The sequence below is a fragment of the Elephas maximus genome, chromosome 3 (assembly GCF_024166365.1).
Source record: "Elephas maximus indicus isolate mEleMax1 chromosome 3, mEleMax1 primary haplotype, whole genome shotgun sequence".
NCBI classification, from domain to species: domain Eukaryota; kingdom Metazoa; phylum Chordata; class Mammalia; order Proboscidea; family Elephantidae; genus Elephas; species Elephas maximus.
Window position 1 is genome coordinate 59,303,874 of NC_064821.1, and position 23,165 is coordinate 59,327,038.

At 44.1% G+C, this 23,165-nt stretch overlaps 1 protein-coding gene across 6 annotated transcripts in view; it reads right to left on the reverse strand.

Annotated features, from left to right (window-relative positions):
• The window catches only part of TMCO4 (transmembrane and coiled-coil domains 4), a 130,775-nt gene that overhangs the window by 72,866 nt on the left and 34,744 nt on the right, over positions 1–23,165 (reverse strand). For all 6 annotated transcript variants that reach the window (XM_049878122.1, XM_049878123.1, XM_049878120.1 and 3 more), the window contains 2 exons: positions 11,716–11,848; positions 914–1,011 (listed from right to left, as the gene is read on the reverse strand). In XM_049878122.1, the coding sequence (XP_049734079.1) occupies positions 914–1,011; positions 11,716–11,848 (231 nt within the window). The remainder of the gene's footprint in view (positions 1–913; positions 1,012–11,715; positions 11,849–23,165) is intronic.

A 23,165-nucleotide genomic window follows, 5' to 3' on the forward strand; every position in this document is an offset into this window, starting at 1 on the left:
GCCTGTTGGGTTCTTTCCCCATCAGCTGCCTACTGCAGTCCATGGAAGCTTCTAGCAACACTAGTGAACATACTTATTACTGACCGCACAGCTCGCAGCTGCTGTTGAGTCAGTTCTGACTCATGGTGGCCCCATGTGTGACAGAGTATAACTGTGCTCCATAGGGTTTTCAATGGCTGTTTTTTTGGAAGTAGATCGCCAGGTCTTTTTCTGAGGTACCCTGGGGTGGATTCAAACCTCCAACCTTTCCGTTAGCAGCTGAGCACATTAGCCATTTGCGCCACCCAGGAACTCCACTACGTGCCAGGCATTTACTAATATACGTCATATTACTGCATCCTCACAACATTATGCCCATTTTCTAGATAAGGAAAACTGTGGTAGGCAGAACAATGGTTCCCTAAAGATAGGGCCATGAGCCAAGGAATGCAGGCAGCCTCTAGAAGCTGGAGAAGGCAACCGATTCTCCCCTAGAGTCTCCAGAAAGAACACAGGCCCACTGAAGACACATTTTGGACTTTGGACCTCCAGAACTGTAGGGTAATACATTTGTGTTGTTTTAAGCCACAAACAAGGCTAAGTGAGCTGGAGACAATAAGAAAGCAGGACTGGGGCACTGAGGAGTCTAGTGCCGGAATCTGAGCTGGAGGGCAAACTGGACTTAAGGGGAAACAGGAGAAGACACACCAACCAGTCAGGAATGGCTGCAAAACCGGGAGCTCCCGGATCACTGACAGTTGCCAAAGATGGACTGGATGCCTATCTGGTGTGGGCACCTTTGAGGTCCTTCCACTTCCATCTTGGGGTCACCTCCCAGCTGATCCCCTGCACACTGCATTCTCGCTCAAGCTTGGTGTCACCTCTCACTCTGTACCACCCTGGTCTATGCGCAACCATCTTAAGCCGGCCTCACCAATCACCGTCCCGCCTCCGACAGTCGCCAGGCCTATCAGGAGATACCGCTTCCATTTCCTCCGGTTTTCTTTCTTCTTCCAGGATGCCTCGGCCATTCTGGGGGAGAAGAGGTTGGTCTTTAGGGCTAGATGTGCCTGGAATCCCTTGAGACCTCCCAGCCTCACCAACCCCCAAACTAGGGTCAATGCTGGGTGCGCTGTCATGCAGAGCAAGGCACCCAAGTCACTCTGGGCCTGTGGATGGTTTTAGAAAAATGGATGACATTCTGAAACCCAGCTGGGGAATCCCAATGCATGGGAAGTGCTACTTACCCGACAGATCCATCCTAACACGATTGCAATTTGAATAATGAAAAGACAACAAAACAGTAACAACAGCAAAAGAAGCACAAAAAATATCTTTAAACAGATGGACCCAGAACAAGCACAAAATAGAGTCTCAGACTCCACTGCCTCCCGCCTAGCCTCCCTCCCTTCCTCCCCCGCCCCGTCCCACCTCCCTCTCTGACATGTGGAAACCAATTTCCTTCAGAATAATCATTTTGAAGATGGGTTAGAGAAATGTCTGCATTGGTGACCTTGGCCTGGGAGCAATGTCTAGAATCATTCAGACTTGAAACTTAAAAGCTATAAAATTTAGCAACAGGAAAGAATTGAGAATGGATTGGGGTCAGGTGGATCCTGAGATGGCTGCTGTGTGAGGGCTCAGAGGTACCACTAAGCCCTGTTCTCCTGTCGGCGATTCAGCCCTCAGCCACTTTGAAGCCACAGGGAATAAGACGAGGGGGTGAGGGCAGGAGCACTGAGTTCATTACTAGCACGGACTCTGAACTGACGTTGGAGTTTGGACAACGACTCAATGTACAATGATAGCAAATAAGGGTAATAAAAGAAGAATAGTTAATATGTATCGAGGGCTTCCTATATGCCAGCCACTGTGTTTGGCATTTAACACAGTTAATCGTATCCTAAGAAGCAGCAATAGAGTCACTAAGGGGTGTGGACTGCACCAGGTGACACTGTCAGAGGGGGCGACACTGAAATGACTGAATATAAAGTTTTTGTGCAGTATTTCAGCAGATATGTATTATTTCTTGTAAAAATATCCCTGTAGTTAATTATAACAACAAAAACATTTTTCATAAGCCCAGCTTACCTGTATCAATATACCTACAAAGCTAAAACTCTATGCTAATTTACTTTTAGAACCTTCTAAAGCGCTCCCATCAGAGCTGTCACTATTAACCAATCATAGTGATGCTTTGAATCACGTGGTCTCATTGCAGGCGCTAGGAGCACGAGGTGTGGTTTTTCTTGCGGCTGTTGGTTTTATAGTCGCTAATTTTGCCAAATTTTCTGGTGTTTTAGCTACAATATTGTGCTTATTATTACTTGTAAGCCTATATCAATAACTTTTTTGAGAATGAAGAAGTAATTAAAAGGAGAAAAATCAGAAAAGGCTTCCGCTCAGCTACCAATAACATTGTAATTAATAATGTTGCATTTCAATGTAGAAAGATTTTACAAAACAATTTTGTTGTTAGTATTTGTATAGTCAAGAAATATTACGTTTAAGCAGTTTACAACTATATTTATCACATATTACTCTATGATTAAAATTGATAAGCAACTTACATGTATAACAATTATTGATTATATAACTCTTTGATAACTACCCAGAGAAACTGACAGTTTAAAACATGAAGTGGGGGAAATGCTATGTTTCCTGATACTTGTTTAGAAATATAACTTAAATCCGAAATTAATTTTTAAAAAAATTTCAGTCTTTTTAATTTTCTTTAAAAACAGTATAAACATATATCTGACATTAATGAAATTTCCAGGATTTAAGTTTGAATTATGGTTTCAAGAAATAGTGACACATTAAAAAGTGAGTTGACAAAAGGCACGGATTTTGATGAAGTCACTCACAAGTCTGCAGCTCTGAAGGCCAGGAAAGGGAAGGTCTGACTGAGTCAAGATGTTCACTAAGTGCTGAAATGCGTGTGTATTTGAGCCTGCTTATTTTTACAGTATGATTTCATTTACGAATGTATTTCTGTATGTATTTGTCTACAACTCCTACACTGTTTGGGCCGTTATTGATTATGCAAACCTAATCTATTAATGTCTCTCATGTAACGGTAAAGTTTAACGTTAAAATGAACATAATTTTGATGTAGTTCTTAAACATTTTTACTTCAAATTCTATTGTTTTCTTACCGAATTTTCTCTTTAACCACGTGAAACTATGTGAATCTAAATATGTGTAGGCTATGCATATGATATTGTAATTTAAAGGTGTAATTTTTATTTTATTTTATTAATTTATCGTGCATTAGGTGAAAGTTTACAGAGCAAATCAGTTTCCCACTCTAAAAGTGTAATTTTAATTTTGCTAGTTATTTAGGTCACTACAACTGCCATTATATCCAGTGATATAGGAGAATTACAATTTACAAGTAACATTAGTACAAAAAACATTATTAAGTATTCTGTAGGGTCTGGGATGGCAGGAGGTGATACCATGAGTTGCTGCACTGGGTAACACAACCCTAGTGACACCATTGAGAAGCAGTGTTATTATTGTCCCTATATTACAGATGTAAAGGGATAAGAGTACCTACCTCCTGAGGGGCTGTGGGGATCAGTTAAGAGAGTATCTGCAAAGTATTTAGCATAATGGTTGTCACATTGCAAGTGTTCAATAAAATGGTGGCTATTGTTATTATGGAACCACGTGTGATGAAACAGTTAATGGACTCAGCTGCTAACAGAAGGTTGAAGGTTCGAGTCTACCCAGTGGTGCCTTGGAAGAAAGGCCTGGTGATCTAATTCGGAAAACTCGGCCATTGAAAACCCCATGGAGCACAGTTCTACTCTGACACACATGGAGTTGCCATGAGTTGGAACTGACTCGACAGCAACTGGCTGGTTTTTTATTGTTATCATGGTTTTTACTGTCATCATGATACTTCACTTCCCTGAGCCTCAGTTTCCTCATTTGTAAAACAGGGATAATAGCATCTACCTTATTAGGCTGTTGGTTTACACAGATTAAATTAATGCATGCCTTCATCCATTCAATCAACACACTTTCATTGAGAATGTACTGTGTGCTGGCACTTTTCGGTGCTGTGTGTTGGTGAGCAGAACAATGCACCTGCTCAACTAGTACTTGTCGGTCCCATCTCCTTCCTCACGAGCCAGGCATTAGATAGAGAAATAGCTCATTCTCCAGTCACTTAAAAGAAACAGAGTTTGAGATAAGGATTTGGGGATCAGCTATGCCTTCTGGTTCCCTGCCAGTTCACCCCAAAAATTTTGTCCATGAGCTATGCCTTCTTGTTCCCTGCCAGTTCACTCCAAAAACTTTGTCCATAAGCCCTTTCTGGGTGTAAAGGACAGTACCTCTCAGTGGCATCATTAGCGCAAAGCAGAAACCAACAGTAAAAATCTCTGTGCACCCATGAGTGCTGGTTTCCATGACTGACATTCATCTCAGCAGAAGCTTTGGATGAGGCTGGACCCCAAGTATTTAGCAGAGTAGTAGGCAGAGCAGCAATTAAGAGCATAGATTCTGATGTCAGGATTCACACCCAGTAAGCCTCGGCTTGAAGGAGTCCTTAGGTGGTGCAAATGGTTAAGTGCTGGGCTACTAACCAAAGGGTTGGTGGTTCGGACCTACCCAGAGGTGCCCCTGGAAGAAAGGCCAGGTGATCTGCTTCTGAAAAATCTGCCAAGAAAACTCTGTGGAGCACAGTTCTTCTCGGCATACGTGGGGTGCCATGAGTTGGAGTTGACTCGATGGCAATTGTTTTTTTTTATACACTGGCTTGACTCCTACCTCTGCTGTTCACCAAATATTCAACTATCCCTCCCTGCAGTAGCCCTCCCTATGGAAGGGTTATACACCTCTGCCCTGTGGAACTGAGGAGTGGCCACATGACCTGATTCAGCCAATGAAATGCAGGTGGGAGTGATGTGTGTCACTTCTGGCAGAATCTTCAAGAACCAGTGTAGGGCCTGACACGTCTTCTTTCAGTCTGCCCTGAGACCAGCAACATTCCAGATAGAGGCTGCTCGGTCAACCTGGGACCCAGGGCGAAGACCAAACCAAAAACCAAACCTGTTGCCATCAAGGCAATTCTGACTCATAGCGACCCTACAGGACAGACTAATACTGCTCCATAGGGTTTCCTATGCCGTAATCTTTACAGAAGTGGATTGCCACATCTTTCTTCTGCAGAGTGGCTGGTGGGTTCAAAATTGCCAACCTTTTAGTCAGCACCCTTGCGCTTACCCATTGCACCACCAGGGCTCCTTAGAGTGAAGACAGTGTGGACTAAAGCCACAGCTGATCTATGATGGACATAATAGAATGAACAAGAAATACATCTGTGTTTCTGTAAGCTATTGAGATTTGGGCTCATTTGTTACTGCAGCAAAACCCTAGCCTATCCTAATAGATAAAGGCACTTACTAACATTGTGACTATGCACAAATTACTTGTGAGCTCTGAGTTTCCTTATCCAACAAATGGATATAAAAACCAAAACCAACCAACTTGTTGCCCTTGAGTCGATTTCGACTCATAGTGACCCTATAGGACAGAGTAGAACTGCCCCATAGGGTTTCCAAGGAGCGGCTGGTGAATTCAAACTGCCGACCTTTTGGCAGCCAAATGCTTAACCACTGAACCGCCAGGGCTCCAAAGTACTTAATTCCCAGGGGTTGTGAGGATTAAATTAGATAACGTACATACAGTAGCTGATATATTGTAATCACTCAACGTTTGTTGCTATTATCATTCCTTTCCTTATCACCATAATTTCCTTCTAAGCACAGGCTGGGGGAGATACTTTGGCCCTTCCAGTGCAAACAGGAAGGCTGGAAATTAGTTGCTTTCAGCAGAGTTCAAGGCCTGAGAAAAAACTCAAGCTGAGGACATACAAGAGGAACCTGCAACTGAACAAGCAGCTGACTGTGAATCAGCTGTATCCTGATTTAACAAACACAGCGAATGGTCTTGAAATTTGGGGAAGAGGTATTTGAGTTCATCTCTGCCATTATCTTGCCAGGGGACCTAAAATAAGATGCCCAATTTTTCTGAGCCTCAGTTTCCTCACATATGAAATATAAATGGAGAATGACTCTTTGGAAGGATAAGGACAGGACTTAGCTAATACAGCAGAGTCCTGGTGGTGCAACAGTTAAGCACTCAGCTGCTGATTGAAAGGTTGGCAATTTGAACTCACCAGCCGCTCCGTGGGCGAAAGACGTGGCAGTCTGCTTCCATGAAGATTACAGCCTAGAAAACCCTGTAGGGCAGTTCTACTCTGTCACATGGTGTCGCTATGAGTCAGAATTGACTCAACGGCACCTAAGAACAACAATACAGAGGCCAAGGTGAATAGCAAAGTATAACCACAACTGCCTGCCTTGTTCTCGTCCTCCCTCCCTGCCTTCCTGACTCCTTCAGCATAAAGTGTCACCTCTCCAGCATGGTATTCAGGCCCACTGTGACCTGGCCCCTATCCATCTCTCCTGCTTCATCTCTTGTCACTTCCTAACTTACACGTTACCCTCCAAAAACACTGACCTGCTTGCAGGCACACTGCTCTATGTCTCTGTACCTCTGTTCCTTCCAAGGACTTTCTCACGTTCCTTTGTCTGGTTAACCAAAGAGTCAGCTGATGTGACACCTCCTCCAGGAAGCCTGCCTTGAGTTCCAAGGTTGGCTAAATGCCCCAATTTTGTGCCCCTCTAACCCTCTGTACCGTTTATCCTGAAATTTTAGACCAGTGATTTTCAAGGGGTGGGCTTTGAATCAACTGTATCAGAATCTCTAGGGGTTACCACAGCTTTGCAGGCCTGAATCTCTAGGCGTGAGGGTAGAGAATCATATTTGCAACAAGCTCCTCCAGGGATCCTGCTGTATCTAATGTTTGAAAACTGCTGGACCAAACTTTCAGGGCATGGAGCAAGCTTTTGCCAACTCTCTAACTATAGCATCCTGCCCTGGCCTTGGAACTGAGAGGGAATTCAGAAAGCTGAATGAAACCTAATTATTCCAACAACGGTCAGAGGTGAACATCTTGCCATGGTGATATATTTATTGATACACTGTCCACATCTAAGAAAACCAGAGGGGCATGGAATATACATTTTGGCTTAGTAAAACCATTTGCCAGAATATAAGCCAATATGCCAATTACCATCAAGAATGAAACCTCAAGAATATTAGAACAAATCTGAAATCGTATAAAGCTATAATTATTACTACAGATTTATGATTAAGAACATAGTCAAATCCTTGAGTTAGTGCCACTGACATTTCTCAGCATCATCTGCTTCTAGATTGTTCCTGCAGTGATGTCTGTATAGCTATGATGCCACATAGTCACTCATTTTTAGCTGAGTTCCAAAGAGAAGACTCATGGCCTAAATGGGAATAACACTTTCATGAATGAATTAAAAAATTAAAAATAATTTTTTGTTTACATAACGTCTTTTCATTAATGGAATACATGCTGAATCACTGAATGTGTCTGAATTTTTGGTAGGTAATGTGAATTTTGAGTAATATTATGTGGGACACATATGTCCCTCTGGACTCTGCATCACCTTCCAGACCTCTTGACAGGCGCATACAATGTATGACGCCTGAAAATGCGGTACTCCTGTGAACGTGGAATCATCATGAGAAACTCAGCTTCCAAATAATGCAAAGGAAACCGGAAATATACTTACAAGACTTACTTGCTGTACAAAAGCCAAAAGAGACAAAAGTTTTACACAATCACACCTCCAGGATGCAACACCTCATATAATACCCTGTAAAAACAGTAATTTGTGGCATATGCCCATTTCTTCCATTTCAAACAGTTATACAGGTCCCCCAGTAGCCCTGGTGGCACAGTGGTTAAGCACTCAGCTGCAAACTGAAAGGTCAGCGATTCGAATCCACCAGTTGCTCTGCAGAAGAAAGGTGTGGCAGTCTACTTCCGTAAAGATTTACAGCCTTGGACACTCTAAGGGGGCAGTTTTATTCTGTCCTGCAGGGTCACTGTGAGTCAGAATTGACTCAGCGGCAGTGGGCTTTATACAAGTCCCCACCTGTTGGCAGCATATACCGTCAGTGGGAAAGCAGCTTCCCAATAAACCCGAGAGGCGGAAAACATAGGTGGGCACTCTATGTTCTGCTGTTCACGAAACCCACTGCTGTCGAGTTGAATCTGATGCACAGTGACCCTACAGAACAGAGCAGAACTGCCCCATTTCTAAGGAGCTGGTGGATTCAAACTGCCGACCTTTTGGTTAGCAGCCAAGCTCTCAATCACTGCGCCACGAGGGCTACCACTGTTCATAAAAGGGATAGCTAAAAAGCAAATACTATCCTTGATGGCTGTGTTATTTAAATATACAAATGCTAGTATATGCAATCAATTTAACAAAAAATTGGATGGATGACATACTCCAGTATTCTGCTTTGTACTATTATTTAAATATTTATAAACATTCGCTGACTCAAAAAGAATATATTTATTTTTATATTTTTGTTTCGTACATAAAATGAATAGCTTTCCCAGTCATCATTAACTACGGCAGCATTTTACTCTTGCAACTACTTCAATTGTTTGACTGAATTCCCAAATCTAAAGCACAGGTGGAGACATTCACTCTGAGATCCATATAGAATGCTTCCTGTATTTGAGAGTGAAAAGTCAGAGAACAACACTAACTCTAAATGACAGCTTTGTTCCTATCCCTGACTTCGTCACTTCAACTTGCCAAAGACTGAGGTGGAAGCCAAATCACAGATTTGGGCCAAGTGATAGGCTGAAGCTAAACATCCCTAACGAAAAGCAAGACACCCACACTGCCCATCTCACAGATCCACAAATAGCTAAATTTCACTCATTGCCATCTTGTCTCCTATGAAAAGGTGCTCCCTAACTTTATAATTCTCACTGCCACTTTCTTTTTTTTATCACTTCTCTTGAAAGAGAGGGAGAGCTTATCTCCAGGAGGTCTAGAGACATTTTTTCTCGTAAAAGCTCGGAAAGCCCCATAAAGGGATTATCTTTATGGCTTTCTTCAGAATTAAGGGCGGCACCTGTGATTGTCAACAATGGCCTCGGTGATGCAATGAGTGACATTCAGACTGGATATCAGACTGACTCAGACAGGCCTGATTCAAACCCTGGCCCTGCCACTGGCAGCTGTGCAAACTTGGGTGAGTGATGTCGTCGTCATCTGCAGCACTGCTATCAGGATTAAAAGGAATGATGTTGGGTACCAACGTCTAGTGAACGCTCAATAAAAGTGACTTGCTGACATTGTTATTATAAGGAGACCAGTATCAACCTCTAGTAGTGCATTAGCTAAAGCCTACTGGCAGCCTACTACGTGCCAAGAATGTGATATGTATTGATTAATTTAATCCTCTCAACAACCCTATGATGTAGATACTACCATTATCCCCATGTTACCAAAACAAACAAACAAACAAAACACTGCTGTCAAGTCAATTCTGACTCATAGTGACCCTACAGGACACGGTAGGACTGCCCCATAGGGTCTCCAAGGCTGTAAATCTTTACGGAAGCAGATTGCCACGTCTTTCTCCTGTGGAGTGGCTGGTAGGTTCGAACTGGCCACCTATTGGTTCACAACAGAGCACTTTAACCACCGCACCACCACCTGAGGCACAGAGAGGTGAAGTCATTAAACAAGTGGGGGAAGCTAGGATAGCCTTAAGGCTCAGCTGGGACCCAAGAACAGAAAGTTGGCACATCACACTGGAAAGAATCACCTCAGAGAGCCAACTGATAAACTCATCTCACAGAAACAGAAAACCTCAGAGCTGAAAGAAACCTACATTTAATTCGATCCTTTAGTTGTACAAGTGAAGAACTGGTGCCCAGGGAGGGGAAGTGATGTGCCCAAGGCCACACACAGTACCAGAATCAAAATGAGAACGAGGTCTCCTGAATGAACAGTTACTGTGCTTTCCCTGGTCTCAGATCCTTCTGGAAACCACAGATGGGATCTGCAAGGTCTGGGAAGTTCCTAAAACTGAATAAAAAATTATACATGTGGAGCATTTTTCTGGGGGAAGGATCCACATATAATAGTAACAATTACAATAGTGATATTAAAACAGCAAATAATGATATTTATCGACTAGTTACTTTGTGCCAGGCCTGCTTGAAGCACTTTACATGTGTGAACTTATCTGAGCTCGACAAGAGCTCTATAAGGCAGGTGCTATTGTTATCTCATTTTGCTGGTGAGCAAACTGAAGCCCAACCAAAATCTGTTGCCATCAAGTCGATTCTGGCTCACAGCAACCCTAAAGGACAGAGTAGAACTGCCCCATAGGGTTTCCAAGGAACACCTGGTGGATTCGAACTGTTAACCTCTTGGTTAGCTGCTGTAGCTCTTTACCACCACACCACCAGGGTTTCCAAACTAAGGCCCAGAAAAGTTAAATAACTTGACCCTTGCATGGCTGGTAAGTGGCAGAGCTGAGCTATGTCTGACCCAAAGAAGGCTAGAACTTCTGTTTTACATCTTCTCTGGTCTGGCATTATGGGAGTTTAATCAGAACAAATCCCTCTGGGGGTTACATTTCTTTCTGACAACAAGATTTCCAAACAATAACTAAGAGGTTCCTTGATTTCGAAGCACATAAGACACTACAAATTTCCAACACATCCAAAGAACTTGGGAAGCCCTTACGTTATGATACTTGGCCTGGATTCAGGTATTTCTTTACTGACACAGCTCTGGGAGCCAAAGCAAGTCTGTTTTCAGGTCATTTCAACACACAAGTTTCCTCCCTTCACAAAACACCCCTCCCTTTGCCCAACAAATTCTGGCAAAAGGGCAACCCTGGCTCTGAACGTGGCTTCAGAGCTCAACTCCCAGGTGAGCCGAGCTGGCGCAACATGGTTGTTCAAAGAAAGCCACCGCAGCTGAGCAAAACCCAGACTGGGAAGACGTGCTTGGTGCAAGGAGCCCGCAATTAGGCTGTGACTATGATTGATTTATTGCTCTTGGATTAGATCCTGTGTGAGGTGTTCTAGATAGAGCTGCTCTGTGGCCAAGTTACCAGTATAATTTCCCTCTACACACTCCTTACCATATATAGATAGCAAAATTGCCCTACAAATGTTAGCTACAGGAGCATGTGAGGGAGGGGGAGGACTCATATCTACTAAGCATTTGCTACGTGCCACCCCTCGGCCAAGCATTTTCTAATATAATCACATGTGTTTTTCACAATGACCATGGGAGGATGGTATCATTATTCCACGTTACAGGTGAGAATATTGTGGTTTAGAGAAGGGGCCACCTGCCCCAGGTCCAACAGTGAATGCGTGTCAGAAGTGGGATCTGAACCTGGCTCTGGCTCCATGGGCTCAATCTGGCCCATGGACAAGGTGTCATGAGAGACTGAGGTGGACCAGGGCAGAGTTAAGAGACATCCACACCAGTGTGTCAGGGCCATGAAATGTTAAAATTGCAATATTCATGGTTCTTAGCAATCATCAATTTAATCCCCTCTTTTCTTCCAAATGAGGTAACTGAGGCCCAGAAGGGGGAAGTGACTTGCTAAGGCAACAGAGTGAGTCATGGCTACAGCTGGGACTTCTCACTCTGTTCAATGCTTCTTCTGCCTCACAGGACCTTGTCTTAAAGGGGGGAAAGGAGTGCTGTTATCTGAAAAGAGTACTCAAGTGGAAGTCCTCAATTACTGACAGGGATGACTGAAGCCACAGGGCTCTCTTACTCAGATTCTTCCTCTTTGGTTTCCTTCAGGCTCTCGAGGAACGTCTTTTCAAGGATATCCAACTCCTCCAAGGACACCTGGAGTAGGGCGGTCATGTGGCAAACGAGGACTCTGGCCCGGGCATCATAGTGCCCTTGAGAGAGAAACAACACAGGCAAAGAATCAGTCCAAGTTTTAAGCACAGAGATGTTCCCAGCAGTGTAATTTATAAAGCCCAAAAAAGCCGTAAATATCCTAAATGCACAACCCCATGAGAAACAGTCCATTAAACAATAGTACAGATTCCTGGATGGGATATCACACAAATATTTAAAATGATGGTACTCAAAAGCAAGATGATATTTTTCAGCAAATTAGCAAAGATCAGTTTTTTTAACTCCAAAGTTGTGAAGGAGGTGAAAACAACAATAACAAAAACCGGCGCTCAAAGATATCACTGTGGGGAGTATGCATTGGTAAAAAGTTTCTGGAGGGGAATCTGACAATATGTATCAAAAACTTAAAAAATGTGCATACTTTTTTTTTTATAATTTTTATTGTGCTTTAAGTGAAAGTTTACCAATCAAGTCAGTCTCTCACACAAAAACCCATATACACTTTGCTACACACTCCCAATTACTCTCCCCCTAATAAGACAGCCCGCTCTCTCCCTCCACTCTCTCTTTTCGTGTCCATTTTGCCAGCTTCTAACCCCCTCCACCCTCTCATCTCCCCTCCAGGCAGGAGATGCCAACATAGTCTCAAGTGTCCACCTGATCCAAGAAGCTCACTCCTCACCAGCATCCCTCTCCAACCCACTGTCCAGTCCAATCCATGTCTGAAGAGTTGGCTTCGGAATGGTTCCTGTCCTGGGACAACAGAAGGTCTGGGGGCCATGACCACCAGAGTCCTTCTAGTCTCAGTCAGACCATTAAATCTGGTCTTATGAGAATTTGGGGTCTGCACCCCACTGCTCTCCTGCTCCCTCAGGGGTTCTCTGTTGTGTTCCCTGTCAGGGCAGTCATCGGTTGTAGCTGGGCACCATCTAGTTCTTCTGGTCTCAGGATGATGTAGTCTCTGGTTCATGTGGCCCTTCCTGTCTCTTGGGCTTGTAATTGCCTTGTGTCCTTGGTGTTCTTCATTCTCCTTTGATCCAGGTGGGTTGAGACCAATTGATGCATCTTAGGTGGCTGCTTGCTAGCGTTTAAGACCCCAGACGCCACTCTTCAAAGTGGGATGCAGAATGTTTTCTTAATAGATTTTATTATACCAATTGACTTAGATGTCCCCTGAAACCATGGTCCCCAGACCCCTGCCCCTGCTACACTGGCCTTTGAAGCATTCAGTTTATTCAGGAAACTTCTTTGCTTTTGGTTTAGTCCAATTGTGCTCACCTCCCCTGTATTGTGTGCTGTCTTTCCTTTCACCCAAAGTAGTTCTTATCTACTGTCTAATTAGTGAATGCCCCTCTCCCACCCTCCTTCCCTCCCCACTCTCATAACCACGAAACAATGTTTTTTTCTCAGTTTAAACTATTTCTCAAGTTCTTACAATAGTGGTCTTATACAATATTTGTCCTTTTGCAACTGACTAATTTTACTCAGCATAATGCCTTCCAGGTTCCTCCATGTTATGAAATGTTTCACAGATTCATCACTGTTCTTTATTGATGCATAGTATTCTATTGTGTGAATATACCATAGTTTATTTATTCATTCATCCGTTGATGGGCACCTTGGCTGCTTCCATCTTTTTGCCATTGTGAACAGTATTACCATAAACATGGGTGTGCATATATCTGTTCGTGTAAAGGCTCTTATTTCTCTAGGATATATTCCAAGGAGTGGGATTGCTGGGTCGTACGGTGGTTCTATTTCTAGGTTTTTAAGGAAGCGCCAAATTGACTTCCAAAGTGGTTGTACCATTTGAAGTTCCCACCAGCAGTGTATAAGTGTTCCAATCTCTCCACAGCCTCTCCATCATTTATTATTTTGTGTTTTTTGGATTAATGCCAGCCTTGTTGGAGTGAGATGAAATCTCATTGTAGTTTTGATCTGCATTTCTCTAATGGCTAACGATCGTGAACATTTCCTCATATATCTGTTAGCTACCTGAATGTCTTCTTTAGTGAGGTGTCTATTCATATCTTTTGCCCATTTTTTAATTGGGTTATTTGTCTTTTTGCGGTTGAGTTTTTGCAGTATCATGTAGATTTTAGAGATTAGGCGCTGATCAGAAATGTCATAGCTAAAAACTTTTTCCCAGTCTGTAGGTAGTCTTTTTATTCTTTTGGTGAAGTCTTTGGATAAGCATAGGTGCTTGATTTTTAGGAGCTCCCAGTTATCTAGTTTTTCTTCTACATTTCTTATAACGTTTCGTATACTGTTTATGCCATGTATTAGGGCTCCTAACGTTGTCCCTATTTTTTCTTCCATGATCTTTATCGTTTTAGATTTTATATTTAGGTCTTTGATCCATTTTGAGTTAGTTTTTGTGCATGGAGTGAGGTATGGGTCTTGTTTCATTTTTTTGCAGATGGATATCCAGTTATGCCAGCACCATTTGTTAAAAAGACTGTCTTTTCCCCATTGAACTGTTTTGGGGCCTTTGTCAAACATCAACTGCTCATATGTGGATGGATTTATGTCTGGATTCTCAATTCTGTTCCATTGGTCTTTGTATCTGTTGTTGTACTAGTACCAGGCTATTTTGACTACTGTGGCAGTATAATAGGTTCTAAAATCAGGTAAAGTAAGGCCTCCCACTTTGTTCTTCTTTTTCAGTAATGCCTTATTTATCCGGGGCCTCTTTCCCTTCCATATGAAGTTGGTGATTTGTTTCTCCATCTCATTAAAGAATGTCGTTGGGATTTGGATTGGAATTGCATTAAATGTATAGATTGCTTTTGGTAGAATAGACATTGTTATAATGTTAAGTCTTCCTATCCATGAGCAAGGTATGTTCTTCCACTTACATAAGTCTCTTTTGGTTCCTTGCAGAAGCGTACTGTAGTTTTCTTTGTATAAGTCTAAGATGTGCATACTTTGTGTGTTGGAAATTCCATATCTGGAATTCCAAGCTTAAGAGAACCATTCAAAAGGTGGAAAATATTTAGTCTATAAAGACACTACTGATGCATTTATAACACTGTGGTGAGATGGATCACTTTCGTATGGCCTTTCTGCCTCATAGAGATCAGTCTTGGGATGTTGATTTTCACTCCCTCTTGTGAAGTTAGATGAGATCAGATGCCTCCGCCATGTCATTTTTACAGTTGGTGTCAGGAGTGGGACTTGTTACCATGGCTGCAAACTCATGGAGGTATGGGACTTAGAAAGAGAAAGAATGAAGGGGTGTGGGCAGTGAAACTTGCGATTCTTAGATGGTTACTTTGGTGGTTGTTACCTGTAATGGCTGAAAGGAAAGTATGAGATGTTATGCTGCAGCTGAGGGGAGAAAAGCCACATCTGGAGTGGCTTGGGAAAAAAGCCAGGCCAGTTAAACAAGACGATTGATAGGTGGCCAGGGTCTTCTGGTTCTACCCAGCCAGAGGCCCAAGGTCATGTGCGTAGGAATGGGAAGATAGACAAGGTTTGGAGAAGAGAAGATGAACCTGGAATGTTTAAAAAGGGGGTTATGTGTGTATCTGAATGTACTATGGATACTGAATGTTTCTCCTACCTAGTGTAAAACAGACCTAAATATATGATGGAAATGATTACTGGGCATTATAGATTACAGACTGTAACTCTGCCTTCAGCCAATGCTTGACTGGATGTACTAAAAGGGGAACATGGATTTGCCCAAAAGAAACACAGGCTGTTGGTTTGAATGCAGTAGCACTGTGTATAGAGTACTGGGGGCTTAAGTAGAAAACCCGAGCTCCACTCAGAACCCCCAGAGTCAGGTAATTTGCATTTAAAAAGACATGCATTCAGAACTGCTGGGAGAGCAGGAAATTTGCATTTGAAGGAAGGAGCTGCAGGGAAAAAAAATGACAGGCTTTTTGAATTTTGAGCAAGTGGTTTGCCACTGGTAGGAAAAGTCAATGCCCATTAGAAGAACCCCCTTCCAGGACTGGAAGTCAAAGGGAGCCAGTAAGTAGACAGCCTCGTATGTTCACTTGAGGAAACTACCTGGGGCCATGAGATGAGTTGAAGTGGGAGAGGCATAGCAATAAAGAGATGGGATGAGTTTGGACATGTGCCATTGGCACCCACTAACCTAGCCCATGGGGGCTAGGGATGAGAGACAGAGAAGAGGCTGGCTGGCCTGAAGTACAGGGAGTTGTGTGGACTCTGGAGCCTACGAGTAGTGCCCATTGACCTAGACCACAGGGGCTAGGGATGAGCTGACCAGAACCTGACCTAATGAAGAGAAAGATGGTTGACACCATGAACTGGTGTAGATTGCTGCAATTTGATGGCTTGCTCTGGACTGGACTTTGCTTATGGATGCAGCTACTCAAAGTTCCAATTGGAACAGAGGATATTCTTCAGATCAAGGAACATGTTTTTCTCCTCAGAGTACTGGTTTGATAGGAATGAATAATTCAAACATTGGCTATCTAAAATGGGGAGACCAAGGCATGAAGTGGCTGGCTTACATGCTTTCCTGGGTGTGCTTGGATTCAAAATAAGGGAGACAAGAGAGCATCCCCACTGAGTAGTTACCTCTTTTCCTTATGGGTTGGGGAAGAGATGGTAGGGGAAGATGCCGATAGGATTACATGACTCAGGTGTGAGCTGACTGCTAACAAGGTTAATTGTGATTATAAAAAACTGTAATTGTAGAAGCTGTAAGTGTGAAAGAATGGACTAAGAGGGAGGCACTGCTGGACTGGAGTACAATGACTGAATCTTGAGAGAGCCTCAGAGCAAGGGAATGATCCTCTCTCAGTTAAATTTTATCAGAGGCCAGAAAGGGTGGAGATGAAATGACTTTTGGAGAACCTGACCAGATCAGATGTATACCTGCAGCAGACCTGAACGGTTGGTACCTGAGTGACTGCACCCTGAGAACTCTTTGCCTACTGAAGGACTAATTGTTAATCACTGTTTTGGACTGGTAAAGTGATTGGAAAGGGGAAGTTATCCTCCAGGTATGAAAGATCCATGGCTAGAAAAGCCAGCGGGTGGCCTGCAGTGTGATGGTTCGCGTTTACATGACCTTTCTCACCATAAGTCTTATAACTCCCACCAAATGATTCGGTTAGACTATGCAAACAAGGCGCTTGTGGCCCACCGAGGGGATTGGACAACTTGTTAACAATACAAATAAGGTGCATGGCACCCTTGTGGGGGTGGGACCATGAAAATAAAGTGTATGGAACCCTAATAAGGGAATTGGTCTGTTTTGCTATCCCAGGACCTCATTATCACCAAGAAGAAGAGATGGAAGCAGAGCACATCCTTTGGACCCAGGGTCCCTGTGCTGAGAACCTCTTAGACCCAGGAGACAGACAGAAAGAGAGCTGTAACACTGGAGACAGTGCAAGATGGCAAGAAGCAGCAGGAGAGAAACAGCAGTAGCAGAACTAGAAGACTGGCACAAGACAGCACAGTGGGCTTTCTGGCCCACAGAGCGAGGTGGTTACAGTGGGTGTGTCGACCCATGGAGTGAAAAAGTTCAGTAACTTCAGGCTGAGGTTTGCTGGTGGAGTGGGGTGCCTCTGGGCACTTACCGGCGGGGCTAAGGAGCTTGTAACACTTGCCTGAGCAGGGTAGAGGCCAGCCCAAGAGGTCTGAGGGTCAAAGGGAAGAGGGGCCAAGGGCTGAGGGGCCAACGGCTAGAGAGAGGCCTGCCTATGGGCACAGCTGAGAAGAGGCTGTCCAGATCAGAGAACTGTATCCTGAGTCACCTGTGATCCTGAATTGTAACCTTTTACTTCCCTAATAAACCCCATAACTGTGGGTATGGTCTGTGAATTCTGTGTGGCCACTGCAACAAATTATTGAACCCAGCAGAGAAGTACAGAGTGCCCTGGGAGGGACAGTTGGTGTCAGAAATCCTGGAGAGGAGGAGTGTCTGACCTTCACCCCATCAGAATCAGCCTTGGGCTGCTGATGCTGATAATGATTTCCCTCCCCCTTGTGAAGTTAGAGGTGGTCAGACACCTCTGCCACGCCATTTTTACAAACATGAAATTGGAGGTCTAATAACGGGATTAGTTAAGTAACGTAAGGGGAAACCCTGGTGGCGTAGTGGTTAAGTGCTACAGCTGCTAACCAAAGGGTCGGCCAGTTCAAATCCTCCAGGTGCTCCTTGCAAACTCTACGGGGGCAGTTCTACTCTGTCCTATAGGGTCGCTATGAGTCGGAATCGACTCGATGGCACTGGGTTAAGGTGCACCCATGTAGTGAAAAACTAAGGAGCCATGAAAAATGATTCCCTCCAAAAGCTTGTAATAATGGAAAAAATGCCTATGCAATAAAACATTTAAAAAGGGATAGAAAATTAAGTTGATAATATGCAATAAGATTCCAACTAAGAAATAACAAACTACTGCATAGGAGAAAAAGGTGAAAGAAATATGTTAAATATGATTTTTTTGCCTTTTCAAAATTATCCATAATGATTCTGGGTTAATTTTACAGTTGGAAAAATTAATCTATCAAAATTTAACCAAAAGTGGTCTGTCCAAGCTCTAATTTTATAGCCTAGAAGCTCATAAGAAAAGCTTAGGAAAACTGTTTGGCATAAAAACAAAACAAAACCCATTGCCATCAAATTGATTGTGACTCATAGTGACCCTTTAGGACAGAGTAGAGCTGTCCTACAGGGTTTCTAATGAGCAGCTGGTGGATTCAAACTGCTGACCTTTTGGTTAGCAGCTGAGATCTTAACCACTGTGTCACTGGGGCTACCATATGACCCAACAGTCGCAATCCTAGGTATACATACAGAAGAAGTGAAAGCAGGAACACAAACAGAAACCCGTACACCACTGCTCACTGCAGCACTTTTCACAATAGCCAAAAGGTGGAAATAACTGAAATGTCCACCACCAGATGAATGGATAAACAAAGCGGGTAAACAAAAATTCCACACAATGGAATATTACTCAGCCATAAAGAGAAATGAAGTTCTGATGCATGCCACTGAAAGCAGGATGAAAATGTCACGCTGAGCAAAATAAGTCAGTTGCAAAAGAACAAATACTGTATGATCTCACTTATATGAAATAAGCAAATACATAGAAATTGAAGATTATTAGTGGTTATTAGGGGTGGGATGGTGGGGGAAAGGGGAAAGTTTTTGCTTGGGGCATTTGGTTTATGTCAATGATAATGGAATAATTTGGAAAGGAATAGTGAGAATGGTTGCATGATTTGAAGAATATAATCAATGTCACTGAATTATGCATGTAGAAATTGTATGTTTGTTGTGTATATTTTTACCACAACGAAAAGAAAAGCTTAATATCTGGCTAGTAAGGAATGGGGGACCTGAAAGGGGGAAACTGAACCCTGTTGAGGGGATTTCTGTCTTCAGGCAGCACATGATAGATAGGATCCTATGTAGTGTGTCCCTATTTTTCTAAGATTCCAATTCCATTATCAGCTCGAGCTGTTAAACCCCCTCCCATCTGTACCAAAAAGCGCACAGGGGAGCCAGACAATGAGCCTTTGTGTGGCATGAAGCACATTCTGTGCCTCCTCTTGGGTGTGCCATCTCAGACCATGACACCATTCAGCCACCTAAGAGACCGGGAGACCTCATGATCCTCCCTTTCCCTCAACCTTCACATCCAATATCACCAACTCTGTTGTATTCTCCCCAGTCTGGTGGATCTGAACTGCCGACCTTTTGGTTAGCAGCCTAGCTCTTGACCATTATACCACCAGGGCTCCAGTACCATCTCTTAGGTGTCCATTTTGCTTCTCTCCATCCCCACAGCTCCTACCTGAGCCTCTTCAGTAGCCTGTGCCAAGCATATTTTCACTGGTCTCTCCATCTCGGGCCTCTCCCCACCACATCTCTACCCATAAAGCCCAGTCTATGCCTCTTAGCCTGGCATGTGGGGATCACTTCTCTCCCGCCCAACCCCTCCTCAACACCCTCCCTTGGTCCCGAACGCAGAATAGGGCAGGGAGTCTACCTTAATATGCACCACTGGTCTGAAGGCTGGGAGTAGGAGGAGCAGACTTCTATCCCTCCCAGTTCTCTTCTTTAATCTCCTTCCCTCCCAGACTCTAACTTTCCCTCCTTGGTTCCTCCCGGACCACAGAAATGGCTCCCATGTCTAGAGATAGGACTCCAGAGACAAGGTGCCCAATTTGTTCTTCTTTTCATGGAGGTAAGGGAGACCTGAAACCTGTTACAATTAGAACCAAATCCAAACCCTATCATAACCCACAAGGCTTCAGCCAGCTCCCTGACCTCACCTTCTAAAATGTTCCTGCTGAATTCAGGGCCTTTGCACTTGCTATTTCCGCTAACTGGACTGGTCTTTCCTCAGATCTTCATCGGCTGGCTCCTCACGTTTGATCTCTGCTCAAATGTCTCCTGCCCAGGGAGGCCTTTCCTGACCACCATGTCTAAAATAGCTGTCCCCTCTCCCACGTCACACTATCCTTTTATTCTGTATTTTTCCCTCACAGAACGCACTGCTCTCTGGTATTGCACTTGTTTACTTTTTTTGGTCTATCACTTCCCCTTGAAGTATAAACGCTCTAACTTGCTGCTATTGACTCCGACTCATGGTGGACCCCATGTGTGTCAGAGTAGATCTGTGCTCCATAAAGTTTTCAGTGACTGATTTTTCGGAAGCAGACCTTCTTCCAAGGTGCCTCTGGGTGGTCTCGATTCTCCAGCCTTTTGTTTAGCAGCCGAGCACTTAGGGAGTAGTCTTTTTCATTGTTCTGTCCCTAGTATTGGAAACCCTGGTGGCGTAGTGGTTAAGTGCTACGTCTGCTAACCAAAGAGTTGGCAGTTTGAATCCACCAGGTGCTCCTTGGAAACTCTATGGGTCAGTTCTACTCTGTTCTATAGGGTCGCTATGAGTCAGAATCGACTCGACGGCACTGGGTTTATCCCTAGTGTTTAGAACAGTGCTTGACACAAAAAACATGCTTAATAAAAATTTGCGGAATACGCGTTCAATGAATGACCTGACAGACTTGAGTAGGAATTCTATGTGTGCGGCTAACCCTTGGGCAAATGGCTTGTCCTCTCTCAGCCTCAGAGTTCTCAGGAAGAAAATCAGAATAGTTTAAGAGTCACATCACAAAGCTGTTGTGAAGCTTCAATTAAACAGTGCACGGAAGGACTCTTGGTCCCTTAATGAATGTTAAAGAACTGGGCATCTCTGCTGGTGGTCTACAATTTTAGGCAATAATATTATACTAAAGTAGTAGTGGCTAGCATTTCAAAAAGGGGACTCTGAAGTTGAAGATTTCAGTTTCTGTAAAGTAGGTCACTTTTTTCCTTTAACTGGCGTCCTCTGAGTGAGCCTGAGTCTCACGGGCCTGCCAGCATTTGCCCAGCTGCCCTTGGCTTCTTCCCTAGATGACGAACTGCCTACGTGCTGGGGAGCAGACAGCTGCATACCATGTCTTGGGTTACTAGGTCAATTCAAGCTCCACGAACAAAGGAGCTCCTTGCTCCTTCCTAGGATCACAGACTACTATTGAGCCCAGGTGATAATCGAGCTGTGGAAATCAAGCAAGCCTTGGTCGCCAGTGATTAATGGGTGACAACTACAATCAGCCACGAATATACACTCCATGGGTCAAGGCCACGGTGATTCAGCTTCTGGAATGCAGGCTGCCAGGTGCCCAGGTTTCTCAGGCACCAGCGTCTGTGACCTCAGCTTCCTGTAAGGTTCATTTCAAGGGCCATGGCGGCTGGTTTGCAGTCTTGGAGCTAATGTTCTATTTAAGAAAGGCTGTGGGTATGGGGAAGGGGCAAAAGATCTGGGTTACCCAGGAGACTGGGCTTCTCTGACCTTGGCTTCACCGCCAACTTGCCAGGTGGCCAACTCACTCCTCGAGGGCCTGTCTATTCTACCCTCTCTCATTAAAGGCACACCAATCTACCCTTGCCTCAGGCCACAAGTCCAGGTATCATTCCTGATTCTTCTTATTCCCCCCAATCCTGACATTCAATCCACCAGCTAATGCTGACAGCTCCACCTCCAAAATATATCCTGAGTCTGTCCACTTCACTCCAACTCCACTGCCACCACGACTGCCATCCCTCTTCAGCCACCAGCCATCTTGCTCACTAGTTTCTCATCTTCTGCTCTTGTCCGCACACTCTATTGGCAACACAGCAGCCAGAGGGATTCTTTAAAGTCATAAATCCAACTGTATTCTCTCCCCTACTTAAAACTCTCCAACTGCTCTCCAACTCACTTAGAATAAAACCCACATTTCTTTCCACTGCCTAAAGGGCTGTACATTATCTAGCTCCTTCCTGCCACCCCCTCCCCCTTCACCTTCTACCTGTCCCTGCTTCATGCACCAGCATCAGCCCCTCCAAGATGTCAAGCTCATTCCTGCCTCAGGGCCTTTGCACTTGCTCTTCTTGCTACCTGGAAAGCTCCTCCTCCAGAGCTCTGCCTGGCTGGCCTCTTCTTCTCAGTTGGGTCTCAACTTGAATATCAACTCCTTAGATAAGCTATAGGCCCCTGAATTGGAGCAGCCACCCCTGAATCGCCCTGTCTCCATTATCCTGGTCTCTACCACTGTTATATCTGTGTACAAGCTTATTGTCTGGCTCTCCCCAACAGAATGTCAGTCCCATGAAGGCAGGGATTTTTGCCTTGTTCTTTGCTGTCTCCTCAGACAATGCCTGGCAAGCAGTACGTGTACTGTTAAGCTGTCTTGGCTCACTAACTGATTAAAGCTCTCCCTTGACTGCCAGGGTTCTCTGCTGTGTCCCTCTCCCCAAACAGCACAAAAGACCTTCTCCTGCTTTCCACCTCCAGTCAAGGCTTACTCTCTATTTCCAGTACCCTCTGAGTTCTACTCCTGGAAGGGACAAGGGAAAAGAATGGGTTAACTGGTTAAGGCCTCTCTCTCTCTCTCTCCCTCGGGTGGGATCATCCCTTACAATGTTTGAGTAACTTTTATTTATTGTGCTTTAAGTGAAAGTTTACAGTTGAAGTTAGTTTCTCATACAAAAATTTATACACATCTTGTTATGTGACCCTAGTTGCTCTCCCTATAATGTGACAACACAATCCTCCTTTCTACCTCGGATTTCCTGTGTCCATTCAACCAGCTTCCGGTCTGTTTCTGCCTTCTCATCTCGTCTCCAGACAGGAGCTGCCCGTTTAGTCTCATGTATCTACTTGAGCTAAGAAGAAGCACACTCTTCACAAGTATCATTTTATGTCCTACAGTCCAGTCCAATCTTTGTCTGAAGAGTTGGCTTCGGGAATGGTTTTAGTTCTGGGCTAACAGAGAGTCTGGGGGCCATGTCTTCTGGGGTCCCTCCAGGCTCAGACCATTAAATCTGGTCTT